Below are 15,341 nucleotides of genomic sequence, written 5' to 3'. Positions count from 1 at the left end.
AGGTAGTCATGCAACAAGCTCTTTCTTCTTCTGCCTGGGGAACACATCGCAGAATAGAACCAGAGCTCTCAAAGACTGCTCCTCCACTTTGATCAGCGTCCCTTGTCACTGAAGTGCATCATCATATGTCACTCTCGCATCACCTTCATAAACAAAACTGCTGAGTAACTGCTTCAAGACTCTAGTCAAACAGCCAAATTCTGCTTTTAACAGCTAGTGGGAAAGGAGAGAGTCCTTAGCCCTAAATACGCAAACTGCACACTATACGTGGTCTGGCAGAAATTGTTGGTAGGCAACTGTAAGTTAGAGAAATACATACCCTTGTAACTCGCAACAGACTCCTACCCCTTTCACGTGGGCAGAACAACTGCTGTTCACCTGTTTCTATCCACCTTTTTGTCACACTGCTACAGCACCAGTGGCCAGCCTGCATCATGAGAACAATTTGTTTGGTCAACAAGTTACTTCCTACCCTTCTTTTTCTCACAGCTTTCCAACAAGGCCAGAAAGACAACTGTAGGCTACGTAAATTGTTCCAGCACCTCAGCCAACCCCGCTGTTTTGCTCAAGTATGTCACAGGTTCTCCACTCTGGAAGAACGTATTTCAAGTTATGAGAAAAAAAATGCACGCAGGTCAGTCACGCAAGTAGAGGATACATCAGAATAGAAAATTGCCTCCCACATCAGCCATATGATGGGGTAGACATCTGCAATGTGACACCATAAGTGTGCACATCTGTCCTGCAACCTGCTGTACACCTCAACCATGGTGATGGAACAGCACATTTATAGGGCAGGGCAGCAGCATACGGCTCCCAACTGCGTCACAGCAAAACTATGTGTCCAGCCCCTGGGCAAAAGGTCAAACAGTACAGTGCAAGAGAGAAAACTTCCCAGGAGACATTAAGCCTTTTGCTCAGACTGCTGAAACGTGTTGAAACACAAATGCTTTGTAACTGGCCCATGTCATACTCTTTCTTTCAAAACAGAAGAAAGCTGGAGCCACCTCCCAGCATGCAGATGAAGGATACTTTCACTGCCTGCAACAGATGTTGTAACACTTTTTATCATTCCCCAGAATCCAGTGGGTTTGTTGTGCACTTCCCCTCTCTGGAACATTGTCCTGTGAGCCACTGCTATCCTGAAAGAACAGAAAGCACAAGTCTTTATGAATAAATTTATTTTTATAAAAAATCAAAACAAAAAAACCCAGTTCCTTAGAAGACACTGTTAAACTAAATTCACTGCAAACAGATGCCCCCCCCCCTTTTTTTTCCCCCTTCCCTAAGCACCAATTTTGCTTGATAACATTATCTTGATTAGCTGTGGAATAGAGCCCAGATCTAATCAAGTGACATTCAATGAGACACTTCCATTCAGGATCCTGCTTCAATCCTTAATGACATTTAAACCAATTAAAAATAAAAATTCAAATGGATTTCTCAGTCATATGATTACTTGCTTTCCTTTCCTCAAACACATGACTCTGCTATCTCAAATTCAAGAATTGGAAGACTTCTCATGCTCCTCTCTCCCCTTGAACACCTCTTTATCACCGCACATCCGCCCCCTCCACAGAACTGTGAGCGCTGGATGGTATGCAGCAGCACACTCTGATATGCTGTCACTCACTACTGGGCTGCATGACAAGCTGTTATGAAGCAGAAACACATAAATCCATTAGTGGACTGAACCATTGGACACTTCAGGCGATGTGAACGTGACTCCTAAAGCTAATTCCAACACTACAGCAGCAGCTGCACGTTGTCCCTCACACTCCCATGTGCACTGCAGCATAATCCCCATGAGCAACGCTGGCTTCTGGCCTCATTCCCTCACATTTCTCCTCATTGAAATTTGTGAGCCAGTTATCCTCTCCTAAGCTGAAAACTATTCATAGGATTGTCAAGGCGATCCACAATTTGACAGTGTTTAGGCCCTTTCTTGTAGCTGCAGCCAGTATTGCTACATTTGGCACTGAGCCTTCTTCAAGGTTGTTGATAAGCAGTGTAATAAAAAAAAAAAAAAAAAATCACTCCTTCACATCCAGCAAAAGAAACACCCTCAGGGTACCCCACATAACACAAAAAAAAGCATATACAGTCACAGACTACAAATAACAGAGATCTTAGAATGATTCAATTCATCCTGATAGCTGCCAAATAGAAGAACTGCATTTTTAATCCTTACTTTCTTCCTAGTACCCAATTCACACGTTCCATCCCAAATGATCCACAGCACTGCAGCAAAACCACAGCTATGTCAAGGTGAAGCGGGAGCTTGTAAGTATACAAAGGCAAATCTTTTCTTTTGAGAGGTGACAGGGATCTCTGTACCCACACAGTAGTTCGGAGTTCTGAAGACCTCATAGAAAGGATCCACAGGCAAAACCCACACACTTTCCCTGTGTACATACGTGATACATATCTACATCAGATAGGCTGATTTGACTCCTAACACGAAGAAAAATGAAGCAATGGTGTCACAAAGTCTAGGCATTTCAAACCTGAGGCTTAGTTATGTCTTAACTGCAAGGATGAGTGTAAAGAACCTGCCAACCTTAGAGGTGAGCTTCCATGAGGCTTTACTTGATTACACTCAGGAAGGAGAGAGCAACAATTCCTGTGCAAAAAGCATTGGGGAAAACAACTTCCAACAACTATCTCTTGCTGACAAGGAAGCCAGTATGAATACGGTTTGGTACAAGAAGAAATGTCAAGATCAGCAAAGAAAACAAAAAAAGCTTTATGTTCTATTCCCTTACAACCCTTGTGGGCATTGAGAAGTTCTGAGTTATCAGCAGTACTGAAAAGGTGGCCAGCAAGTAATTGACAATTTATGGAACTACAGTATTTACCCTACACTGTAAAATGCTGCTATTGCCGCTTGTTCTGCCAAATGCTTTGGATTGCATTTGGCCTGATACAAATCTAACTTTTTAAGCTTTGCGTCATACGAGCAAATAGCCCAATTATGCAAGCCACTGCTCTGTCAAAGCAGAAAGAGAATAAATTCTACAGAATTTGAGCTTCTGCTATTTCTTGCACATTTCTGAGACTAGACAGCTTTGGGTTGGGTTTTTTTTGTTGTTGTTTGTTGGTTCTTTTAAACACAAATACATGAACTTCAGTACAATTCCCAAGTGACTAACACACCTTGCATGGGTCTTCATAATGATTAGAAAGTTGCTATTTTCAGCAGATTTCCTAGCCACAGGAAGGCAAGAAAGTGCTAGTTGGTTTCAAGTCCCAGACATCCTTACTTTTACCCCAATATCACCCTCCCTTGACCAGAGGTCCAAAAAGGCTGTACACAACAAAAGCGCGCAGAGTCAGAAGCAGCACTACACGCTATCTTTTAACTCCAAAGTCAGTATTTTAGTATGCTCCTAATCAATTAAATCAATTAAACCTGAGTAATTAAATTCTCTCACTACTTACAGTCACACACATGACCACAAATACTGAGTTAAGATTTGTTCACTGCTTAACATTTTCAAAGGGGAAGAAAAATGTTATGCTTTAACCACACTTTCATATGCTAATAGTGATCAGCAGATATGCACACTGGTGACTAATTCAGCAAGGTTACACTACCTAAAAGCTCCCCCATCATACATTAAAAGGTTTCATTAAAACATTAGTGCACCAAAAGTAAAGTTTGGGGGACTGCTGTGAGAATTCAGTGTCAGACAGTCAAACCTTTTAAGTGACTATGGTAATTGTATTTATTCTGCACAACTAGTAAGGCATGTAATATGTAATTTGTAACAGCACATAAAAATCTTCTCATTGCATTGTTTCTGAAAATAGCTTTTTTGCTTGGGGTACATGGAATAAGCTAAACCAACAAAAGCAGAGTTCCCATGGCACACTTATGCACTACACTACGTTCACATTAGCAATGTTCTGCAATTCTGCAAAACTTAACTAATGTAAACCTTGCCATTTGCAAGAATATATCTTTGTCCACACCAGCTCACTTGCCTGCTCCAGCTTTGACCAGGCAACACCACATCCACAGAGCAGGAGAGTGCTGAATATGTATGAACCAAGTGCTGTACTGAAACTGCTGTAAGAGAGCCAGCTGCTGTGGCTTAAGGGTCACCTACTCATCAGGAGAGAAAGGTGCCCGTCTTACAGACTGGTCAAGCTGCCATCACAGAGTTACAATTTGTGTTGGAAGCCTAATCTGTGCCACTGCAGTAAGAAAGGGTGCTATTTAGTGCACGTGTCTGGGGAAAAAAAAAACAAGGCTGTCTATCAGGTCAAAATGAAACACCACACAGCTCAAACCAATTCAGCCACCTGTTTCGCTGGAACACGTAGCCCTGACAGGACTAATAATTTCGGTAATTTCAAGAACCATCTTATACCATATTGACTGAAAAATCCTTGAAATAAATAATTTTATGCTACTGCTGCATTTTCACCTTTTTTTCTTGCTAACAATCATGTCCATGGTCTGAAGGAGTCGTCGCTCCAAAGCCAGAATATCTGCATCTGTCACATTCCTGCAAATGAAGATACCCAATTAGACCTGCTATCCCATTTCAGAGGAAATATGCACATGCTTATGAAACTAAGAGGAGAAAAACCTGTATAAGGAGAATATGCTTCAGCAATGGAAACAGTTCTAGCACATAGACATGGCAATAGCTAGATTCAGAAAAAAAGGTTATGAAAAAATGTGAATCAATGCCACAGGAAAAGCAGAAGGAAAAAAGGTCTCAAAAAGGCGGACAAAATATTTCACGAGGCTGCAGTTACCTGAGAAAGTAGGACATGTAAGTGTACGGACAGTTGACAGCCCCAAATCCTGACAGCAAAGCCATGAGTGTCACCCCAATCACACCCACGCGGCTGATGAGCTGTTCTATAGACAGGATTCCTGAGAGAGGAAAACCACAGCATTAGTCAACTTGCTCTCCTCACTCTGCTCCATGCTTGGTGCCTTCACAACATAGCACACATACAGAGCTGCTTTATGAATCCAACTGCCTTCCCACTGCAATGACCAGAGGTAATATGAAGTACAGATGGGGACTATGAAAAGAAAGAGGTAGAACTAAGTCTACTTCAGAAAGCACATTACCGTGCTTAAAAACAAAGATGGGAAACTAGCTATGAAGAAGCATAAGACAGATCTGGAAGCAATTAACAGTCAACATTTTGTTTCTAAATTAATAAAACATTAATGATTGCACTTTGCTGAGGTAGGAACACAGATCATCCACCAGACACTATAAAGCAGGCATCTTCTGCAAAGCCACTTCTGCAATAACCAGAATTAGAGTTACCAAACCAGTTAGTCCTGGCAAACTGGCCAAAAAATGTCTGGACCATAGAGAGGAAGCCTTATCCTGTCAATTGTCATTAAAAGTGACCCCTCCAGATCAGACACAATTTGTGCTTGTAGGACAGTGGAGTTATGAAAGCATGGGAAACTTAGGGTGCTCCTGGCTGTTCAGTATTCATCTTGTGGACACACATACCTTGTTGAGGTGACCACCAACAAGGCATTCCACCTGAGCACCAAGCAGACTCTAAAACATATATTCACATAATATGGCATGAACATCAAGCCCGTGCTGTAACCAACACCAAGCACTGAAGTTGCATTTATTCTTCGCAGCCATTAAACACAGACTTCAACCTGTCTTCTCGGGATACAGCGCCATGTGCTACTAAACCTCACTCCCTTTTTAGGGAGCTAGTTATAGAGCAGCTGCTACACACAGCACATTTGGAGCTTACATGACTGCAAAGCTGAGATGGCCAAGCGCCAAGCCACATTTCATGCTTCAGAGAAGGGGAATAAATGATGAAAACAAGTCAAAAAGACTTCACAAAGGGAGACCAAGACACCCAGTCATGTGCATAGAGATTTACATGAGCTACAGAATGTGCTACAATACACTGGCCTTTTGCCCCACACACTGTTAGCAGCAGTTAAAACAGAGGTGCCTTCAAAATGACATGACATTCCACTGGTTAAAGCAACGCTTCCCCATAACACTCACAGCAACTCTACTCTTGTGATCAGGTCAGATAAAATGAATGTTTTATCAAATCAGATAAAGATAAGAAGGTTTTTAGAATACTAGCATGTAACTGAGTAAAGCATCACCTTCCTCCTCCTATGAGCTCCCAAATTCAGGTCTATTAAACAAACTACAGACCAACCAGGGTTCCTGACCCAGAGCCCTGACTTGATGGCACATTTCCCAGCTGCAGCGCAGTGCCATCACCACCCCCAGGCAAGGCACCAACGACACAGGATGCCAGCGCAGGTACCAGAAAGGCCCCCACTAGTCAGCACAACTCCCCAGCTGCAGCGCACCACCATGTGTGCAGGTAGGCAGTGTGGGGCACACCGAGAAAGACACTACAGGTAATGTAGTGCAGTGCGAGGGGCTCATCAAGCACGGCCTCCTGTCACCTCTCCCTCCACAATAGGATCCCAGCTGCCTGAGCTGGGCCGCTGCCACACAACGCCACCCTGCAGCAGCCTTGCCAGTACACGCAGGACAGCAGCACTCTAGCAGTACAGCACGGAAAAAAAGCCTCGAATCCTTTGCTCTAACCTTATGTCTACACCTGGTAGGATAAGGCACTGTACAACTGTTAAGTGGAGGTATCATCCTGTAAAGCATTAGTTAAAAATAGAAAACACCCCACTACCAGTTCTGGAAATCTGCATTTGTTACACAGCTTCACAGAACCCTGTCAGCGATCTGAAGAGGATTACCTAAACCTCATGGCTAAGTTCCCATTGGGTTATTACATTCTGCCAACTCAAGCGTCTTCTGCAACTCAAAGTGGATACATGTTTTTCTTGGCAATGAAACACTGGATAGAAGGATCTACACTATATACTAGCTGTTGTATTTCAGTGGCAAATGACACTATTACAAAACACAGATACAGAGCTCTCTCCGGAAAGTTTTAGGATCACAGATGAAAGAGTGAGCAGACCCTACGGCAGTTGGTATCCTTCAATTTTTCTCTTACAGATTAGTACAGAGTAAAGTAGCTTCCTAGAGAACAGAAAGATTAAGCTGACGGTTATACATGCAGACAAACATATTCACCAATTGGAGTGAAACCAAATTTCACCTGTTGAGAACAATACACAAACAATTCTCCAGTGCAGGGGATAATGGCAAGATAAGTTACACAGGAAACCCAGGTGACAAATAGTCCTGTTCTTACAGTGTTGTAAGACACAGAGGTGCCCAAAGGATTCAGTACAGTTATGCACACGTTAACAAGCTCTGCTGGACCCAGACTAACACAGGTGCACAGAGTATCTTCACACTATAAATACTCTTGGTTCCATGATGCGACACAGAGATACCCAAGCTGATTCTGCACATTAATAGTTCTGGCGCCCAGCAGAACTTACCAGCTCACATTCTAGTGCCACGCAACTGTACCGCCCCTGGGCTCAGGCAGTGTACGAAGCTGTACCGAAGCTAGCTCGCACTGCCAGACGTGTTGCTGGCTGCAGTCTGTATAGCTCTGGTGTTCAGGCACCCTGCTATGTTTTGTAGACTGGACAGTCACCTATGCTAAACTGACCTGATTTCAGTCACAAGAAACAATAATGTGACTGAAAAAATTCAGATGAAGGATTGGTTGTCGATTGTCGTCTTCAATAAACTAGCTTTAGTCTCCACAGGAAAAGAAACAAGTGAATAAAAATTGTGATCAACTTTTTGTGGAGATGAAGTTTGTTTGTCCTCAAAAAACACACTGTGTTCTTACATACCCTAGGTTCAGTTAGGACTCATTCACTTCCCTAAAGTTTTCCTGTGGTACTGGAAGAAAACTAACGCAAATAATTCAAGGTATATCCACTCATTTCTGTCAGACTGACAACCTTCAGATTGCAGATTTCAAAGCAGAGTAAACCTTCAGTTGCAAGAATTACTTTCTCCAGTCCCAACTGTAGAGCTGAGATAACATAGTAACAGCTCCCAGATAAAAGTGAGATAATAAAGCCTATTTTCAGGAGGGTAGGAATGAACAAGAATGTGAAACTCACCATGTTTTGGGCTGAGGATAGGAAATGGATCCCCCAACTTCCAGAAGAAATACATGAATGTCAACCACAGAACACACGCAAAAAGCAATTTCTGTCTGTGCACTAATGGAGAAGAAAAAAAAAAAAAATCAGTATTTTAAAGAATTTCTTCCTTTAGGGCTTTTCTAGGTTGCAAAATTGCTACATCAGTCCAAAGGCTGCTTTGAGCATAGGTGGCCAAAACAGGTGTCAAGTGACAGAGCCAGAGCTAGCAGGATGCAACCCTTCACTTCCTACAAATCCAGCTATTTGAGACACCACCGTTTGTGAGAGCTAATGCAGCAACGCACCACTTTGGCTCTTCCCTGCAGATGTATAAAGAAGGCTGCACTATGAACCAGGGATCACTTAGCTGCATCTTTCTTCTGTGACCCTGAACACAAAACTTGGAAACTTCATCATGACAACACTACACATTTAATACTCCCAACCTACATGCCTAAACTTATTACAATAGAGCAATGAATATCAATAGCTCAAGGGTAAATGTCCATTAGTGCATGGAAGAGGCCTCATCCAAACAGTAGTAAGCAAAAAACGCAAAAGTAATTTATTGAGCTTTTCTGCCTCAAGAGTAATTTATTGAGCTTCTCTGGCTCATTTCTTTCACGCCCTAGCAGAACATCACGGCCTTGCCAAAGGTTCCAGGGTTTGGCTGCAAGCTTAAAACTGTATTGCAACAAATTCCAGTAACGTTACTCTAAAGTGCTCAACTTTGTTGAAACCCATAAAGAAAAGCTACAGTTGTTGGGGTCAGGTAAAGTATCTCCTAACTGCTCAATAAACAGTTCATGCTAAAGCATTAAGTTCCAAAGAGAAGTTATCCAGCCAGAACAAAGCCAGAGGAAGGAGGGTACTACAGGTACAGAGGCCAACACATCTCTCAGAAAAGTTGTTTCTCATTTGCATGCATAATCTCAGGGTACCAGCCCCAGTGCCATAAACCCAGTACTCACATAATCTGATATTGCTCACAACAAAGTAACCAATGTAGAAGGGTACCATGAAGACTAGGATGAGCAAAATGACACACAGGTTCAGCTTCCAGTGAAAATATCGTGAGCTAAAATAAAGCCAAAATACTGATTAGCATGCGAACTTAATACAACAAATTTCTCAAACACAATACAATCCTTTCAGCTACATCAAGCATTGGATAATATTGGCCTAGTACAGAGAATATTCTGGATTTTGTTTGTTATTTTGGTTGGAGGGGGTGGTGGTTTGTTTTGGTTTGGTTTTTAATACAGATCTCAAGAATGTGTATTTCTAAATTAACAAACTGGGCTATTTTCTACAGTAACTAGTGCCAGTTGCAGCACAATTCATTTGATTTACTGCTCATCTAGTTGAAAACTAAGTATAAGCAGTAATTAATTTTGTAATGAGCGGCTGAGTCAAAAAAGGGTTAATTCCAATTTAAAAGATTAAAAATATTTCATATTCATAATTCAATGTTTCACTTCAAAGTGAGTTGTCTCATGTGCAAGACATTGCAAAACAAGAATTTAAAAATACATATATGCCAAAATGATCAATACTGCTCTGACCAAAGGAGATTAATCAAACGCAGATGAGATTCATCTTGGCTGAACTGACTTTTCACTTAGCTTTAATAGAAAACTACATGTCCTGTTCCCAGTATTAACTCATATCCGCTTTATGGCTCGGGGAAGGAGAGATTATGAGGATCCTTGTCACTTTTTCCTAGCTAATTCAGAGGCAAACATTTTCATCTGTATTGATGTCCAGCCCTTTACTGAAGGTCTCCTCAGTGATCTCTCTGCCTGTAAGCTCTACAGATTAATAACATACAGTCAGAACTAACATTACCTTTTTTCAATTTTTTTATTTCTTGCCTTTCCACTCCTTCGACTGCTCTCATATACTAGTATGATGAGAGAGAATAAATAGGAAACCCAGCTAGCCTCTACATGTTACTGTTCTATCTTCTCTTTCCTACTGACTTCTGAAGTAGACGGTTTTTAACAGCTCCTTTATGTAGAAGTCCTCACCCTATGTCAAGGGAGGATGTGCTTTTGATTCACCAATACCATACTATTACGGAAGCAGTTTTCACTCCGTAATTAGCTTCACGTCTTATTTGCTGCTCTGACCACCACAGAAAAACTAGTGCTTATAGTTTCTATAGTCCTTAACATCTGAAAAGCACCCTTCAGCACGGTCTGAAGCTTCACAACCCTCCCACAAAAGAAACTGTTTCTTTTAACTTCAACAAATGGAAAAAGTCAAAGACTAAAGCCTTGCCCTAAGGACCTAGACCACACTAACAGCAACTGCATGGAAAATGGGGAGCTTATGGCTTCTAGTCTCATGTTCTGTCAAATAAAAGAATCCTGATGTTCAAACATCTTTGGTGAGCCGTTGACAATTTTCTCACACTATTTTCCCAACCCAAGAATAAGCCATTCATTTAGAAGTTCATGAGAAAAAACTTCTTTAATCTGAGGGTGACCGAGCACTGGAACAGGCTGCCCAGAGAAGCTGTGGAATCTCCCCCTCTGGAGATATTTGAAACCCGCCTGGACGCCATCCTGTGCAACCTGCTCTAGGTGATCCTGCTCTAGCAGGGGGGCTGGACTAGATCTCTAGAGGTTCCTTCCAGCCCCTGCCCTTCTGTGAATCTGTGTGAAAAGTTGGATCAAAGCCGCTGAATACAAGGCAGGTTAGTCCTTGAGTGAGCTCCCAGACTCACCTGCTGTTCAGCACCCCCAAAATCTCAAAGATGATGAGTTCAAACATGGTACAAGAGAAGGCAAAAGTCACAGAGAAGATCACCTGGACCACATACTGCCGCACCTGCAATGGAGAAAACAAGCCAGAGACATCAGGCATTTCCATTCCTAGAACGGCATCCTGATATCCTGCAGGTAACAAAAAACAAATCACAAGGTACAACAGCATACAACCGGTTCTCTTGCTTCAAGGCACCTTGCCCTTTATCTAAATGAGAAGAAGCCAACAGCCTGTTAGAAAGCAGAGGGCAAACTCATCAGTTGCTCAGTATTACACTGGTAGCAGCTACTGGCACATTTAACAGAGATGCCTTACACAGAAGGGATGTCAAGCATGCAATGCCCTATGTCAACTTGACTGATGACAGACCCTTGCTAACAGAGCTCTTTGATCTTAACCTTAGATTTACAAATAAGATCCATATCAGAAACATTTTTTGGGTCTGAATTTGGCTCGCATTTAAGGCATCTCTGATCTAGACTATATTCTCTCTACCCCTCTAGGGATAAGAGAATGTGACAGATTTATCCCATCCAATCCTCACAAACAATTCAGCCACAATGAACACACCTCACTGAGTTGAAAGTAAACTACTGGATTTTTGTCACAAAAATTTTACAATTACATAAGGCAGGCTTACTCAAGCAAAAGGCAAAACAGTTTCTTACTACCCCTGCACCTCCTGTACCTTTTTTCATTTAACAGTAGCCAATACAGAAACTTTCACTGGCCTCAGAAGAATCCATTTCCTCAGATATCTAGTACTCTTTCAAATAGAAGCACAAGAGGAAATTAAAAAGAAACTGTAGAGATAATTATCAGTAAGATAAGATGGCTTAAAGAAAGGAAAAAGGCCAAATGCAGTTTCAAAAATATTTCTATAATTGGAAGTAATTTTTAAGATACAGAATTGTAATGAAATGCTGCTTCTCACCTCATAATCCTTGAAGAGCTTACGCATGAAGAATAGCCACCCAAATCCAAAGAACAGCACCTGCAGAAGAGATGAAGCACTTAACAGTTGTATCCAGCAACTTGCAAAACACAAAGCTACTTCACTACTGACTGTAGATGAAAGAAATGGAAGGAAAAGAGCTGGGCCAAAGTACCCAAGATCCACAAAAGATTAAAACTTGCCACAGCACCATGGAAAGAAGAATATTTAAACATGCAAGCGTAGCAGACACAGAAGACTACGACCTTACAGAAGATCCAGTCAAGACAGCCCAGTTCTGTATTCCCAAGTTCTCAGAATTCCTGACAGAATCCTTTGCACTGTTGTTTCTTGTTTCACTCTTTTAATCTACAGAATTAAAGCTTATAGTTTTTATAGAAAACACAGCAAAGTAAACACTTGAAAGTCCACAACATCTACATCTTCTATGGATGAGTAAATTTTCTAAAAGTATCTCCCATTTCTTTAAGACCAGAAGTGTGTTTGATTTTTCTGGAGAGGTCTTCACACTAAATCTGATTACACACTCGCACAGTGTGGGTAAAGGGTGTTTAAAGCATCACTAAGGTAGGGAAAAGGCAGTGTTGAATGCCTCAAGCCACAATCTGGAGTTGAAGAAAGCCATATGGACAAGGTGAGTGAAGCAGGACAAGCCAATAATGCTTTGCATTTCAATAGCTCTCAAGAGCACTTTTCAAAATTTAGTTAATTTTCAACAAACACCTGGAGAGACAAACTTAATATCATGGCTATTTTGCAGATGACTTAAGTGAAATAAATAGAAATTAAGCAATGTGGTCAGAACTGTAATTACCCATCTTCAGCCAGAAAAAGGAGACTGGGTTGTCAGGCCTTCCATGGGTAGCCACATCTGTTCCTCAGAAGACTGAAAATGAGTGTAATGACTTAAAAGATCCCAAACAAAAAGAGAATTCAGAAGATGTTAAATGTTTTTTATAAAGGTAGCGTTGACCAAAGCAAAGAGAAAAATCAGTACACTTCAGAAAGCATGAAACAAAGATAGCATTTCTTCTCAGAGCACATGGAAAAGGCCAGAGCATTCTGTCCCCCTCTGGAGATGGGAACTTTCAAAGACAAAAACACAGGAATCATTGTGGATGATTCCACTGTGCATCAGGAGTAACTGGATCCCAGCAGTGGCAAAGGTAACAGACTAACATGATTTACAGGCAAGGAATACCTGGAACGCTGGGCAAGGAAGATCAAACATATTTGCCTCTAAAGAAGAGCTGAAATAGGAATGAGGTCTAGTGATTGGTAACAGCTAGCAAAACTTGTTTGAGGAGGACTTCAGACTTCAAAGTAATTGATAGCAAAAAGAAAAAGGTAAGATATTCCCTAAGTCTCCTATCTACAGGTCATAGGTTTAAGTAAGTATGATAAGCAAGTGATATTTACATAAAGTAATTCCCTATTTAACAGTGGGAAGGAGGAAAAAGGCAGAGACAAACTCTACAAAATAAGCAAATAAAGTAAAAGAGATGAAGAGATAAGTACAATAATAATAGAGAAAATTATATATGAAGATTACTTCTCCCTTGTGTTGGGGACTGTACAAGAGCATAGAAAGACATTATCTTAACAGTTCACACTCTAAGACACCGCAGGTGACTGTGATATGTTAAGTCAGGAAATTCTCAGGCATTTGACAATTCCATGCAGCAAGTTAAATATCGATACTTTTGAAGACGATGAGAAGATGCAGAGCTGCCATCACAAATGAAAGAAAAGCTATTCGATAAGTCAGATCCTAGAATAAAAAGCAAATGATGGGAAAGTTTTTGTTCTGGGTGAATTGCTAACAGTATCAAAGCTACACTCAAGCCGCTGACAGTGAAAAAGCATGTTAGGAGCAAAAATCAAAGCAGTACCAAGTAGGAGGGCATTGTACTTCTAAGGAACGGCCAAAAGCTGCCCTGAAAACTGTCAGGAAAACTACAGAGTTGCGCATGAAAGTCTATATAAGACAACCAACTGCTGTTGAGAGGGGAAAGGTCCTCTCTGCTCAGCTCATCCCTCCTCATTACAGAACAAAAATTTCACACCAGCTCGGAAGCTTATCAGATCCCTCTGCAATCCAGTTAAACTTACTTAAACCAAATACTGGAGAGAGCACAAATAAGAGAGTATGTCTGTGCAGCTATGTGGAAGAGAAGAGGGAGGAGAAGTTTCCCTTTCTGGCAGAAGCAAACAGTTAGACCACCTCAGTTGCCAGACAGGAAGAAAGGGTATTTAGATACTGAGGAGGGAGCAGGGTAGCAAGGAGGAGAGGAAAGTCAAAGAGAACACAATGACAAGACAAATTACTAGTAAAGAAGGCTAATGATGAAGGAGGGGGTATTTCCTCCCACAAAACAACAGGACAGTTTCAACTATGTTAAGACCACAACCCACTTCACAACGATAAAGACAGGATGACATGAAGAGGTTTAAAGTGCTTCTAGGTGAATTCAGCAGGTGTAAAACAAAGACTAATTGAAAGATGACTTTGATGGCAGCAGAAAGAAAAAGCTGAAGGAAGTGCTGAATGACAGATGGATCAATGGAAAAGGCAGCGTTTAAGATAAAATAGTGGTGTCTTTTTAAATTCCTTAAAGCAGATCATGAAAAATCTTCCCAAGTTGTAAATAAGCAAACTCCTCTGTGGCAAACCAGGGGTAGAAGACACAACTGATCAGCCTTCTTGAAGAATGTCAGAAACAAAGTACTAATTAGAGAACACCAAGATGAACATGTCTGTTCCGACTAAGAAAATTCAGATTTATAGAAGCGCTGCAGCATTACAAGAAGAGCCCCATTCCCTACAACCTTACATCCCGAAACTTTTTATGCATTTACATTCTGACTTGAGAATTGCACGAGAGCAACGGTCACCGTGACACGTAAGGAAGCGGTCCAAAGACGCGTACACCTTATCTTCTCCTGCAACAGCAGCCTAGGCGATAGCAAAGGGCGGGCAGCCATAACGACACAAACGAGCAGCCTGACACCCCTAAACTTGCAGCGACGACGGGGGTGTTTCCCCCCTTTGCTGCTGAGCAGCGGACGGTGAAGGCGTTCAGGCGCCGAGCCGAGCCGTTCCCTCCGCTCAGCGGACGACGCCAGGAGGGCCCGGGCAGCGGGGCGAGTACCGGAGGCGGCAGCAAGACGTCACGCCGTTGCCGTCACCCCGTGCCCTCGCAGCGCGCGCCGGGGGTCCCCACGCCCCGCGCGCCGGGGTGTGCGCATGCGCGCCCACAGGCACCGCCCCCACGCACTCCCACCGGCCGTTTCCTGAGCCGTGGCGAGCGAGCCAGGCCGCGGCGAGGCCCGTCTCTAGGCCCACCCCTGCCCCCTCACCCCTTCTCTAGGGCGGGGGAATCGCGCCGCGCAGCAGCGGGGTACCTGGGAGGTGACCATGATGCCGGAGTCGATGAGGAAGCTCATGGTGGCCGCCCCCTGCCCCGCTTCCGGCCCCGCGATCCCGCTGGCGGCTGCAGCGCGCAGGCGCACGGACGCCTTCCTCAGGCCGGCGCACCG

The 15,341-nt window shown here is 42.6% G+C and overlaps 1 protein-coding gene across 3 annotated transcripts in view; it reads right to left on the bottom strand.

Annotated features, from left to right (window-relative positions):
- GPR89B (G protein-coupled receptor 89B) overlaps window positions 1-15,341 on the bottom strand; it is a 21,959-nt gene extending 6,618 nt beyond the window's left edge. The window contains exons 1-8 of one of the 3 annotated variants that reach the window (XM_075769253.1): window positions 15,207-15,341; window positions 11,781-11,840; window positions 10,806-10,909; window positions 9,046-9,152; window positions 8,051-8,152; window positions 4,771-4,891; window positions 4,434-4,514; window positions 1,033-1,142 (exon numbers count right to left, since the gene is read on the bottom strand). In XM_075769253.1, the coding sequence (XP_075625368.1) occupies window positions 1,033-1,142; window positions 4,434-4,514; window positions 4,771-4,891; window positions 8,051-8,152; window positions 9,046-9,152; window positions 10,806-10,909; window positions 11,781-11,840; window positions 15,207-15,248 (727 nt within the window). In that variant the 5' untranslated portion in view covers window positions 15,249-15,341. Of the gene's footprint in view, window positions 1-1,032; window positions 1,143-4,433; window positions 4,515-4,770; window positions 4,892-8,050; window positions 8,153-9,045; window positions 9,153-10,805; window positions 10,910-11,780; window positions 11,841-12,615; window positions 12,636-15,206 lie in introns of those variants that run through there. The other 2 variants (XM_075769271.1, XM_075769263.1) reach the window with 2 other exon arrangements.

The sequence above is a fragment of the Balearica regulorum genome, chromosome 1 (genome assembly GCF_011004875.1).
Source record: "Balearica regulorum gibbericeps isolate bBalReg1 chromosome 1, bBalReg1.pri, whole genome shotgun sequence".
Classification (NCBI taxonomy): Eukaryota; Metazoa; Chordata; class Aves; order Gruiformes; family Gruidae; genus Balearica; species Balearica regulorum.
This window is presented reverse-complemented; position numbering and strand designations above follow the sequence as displayed.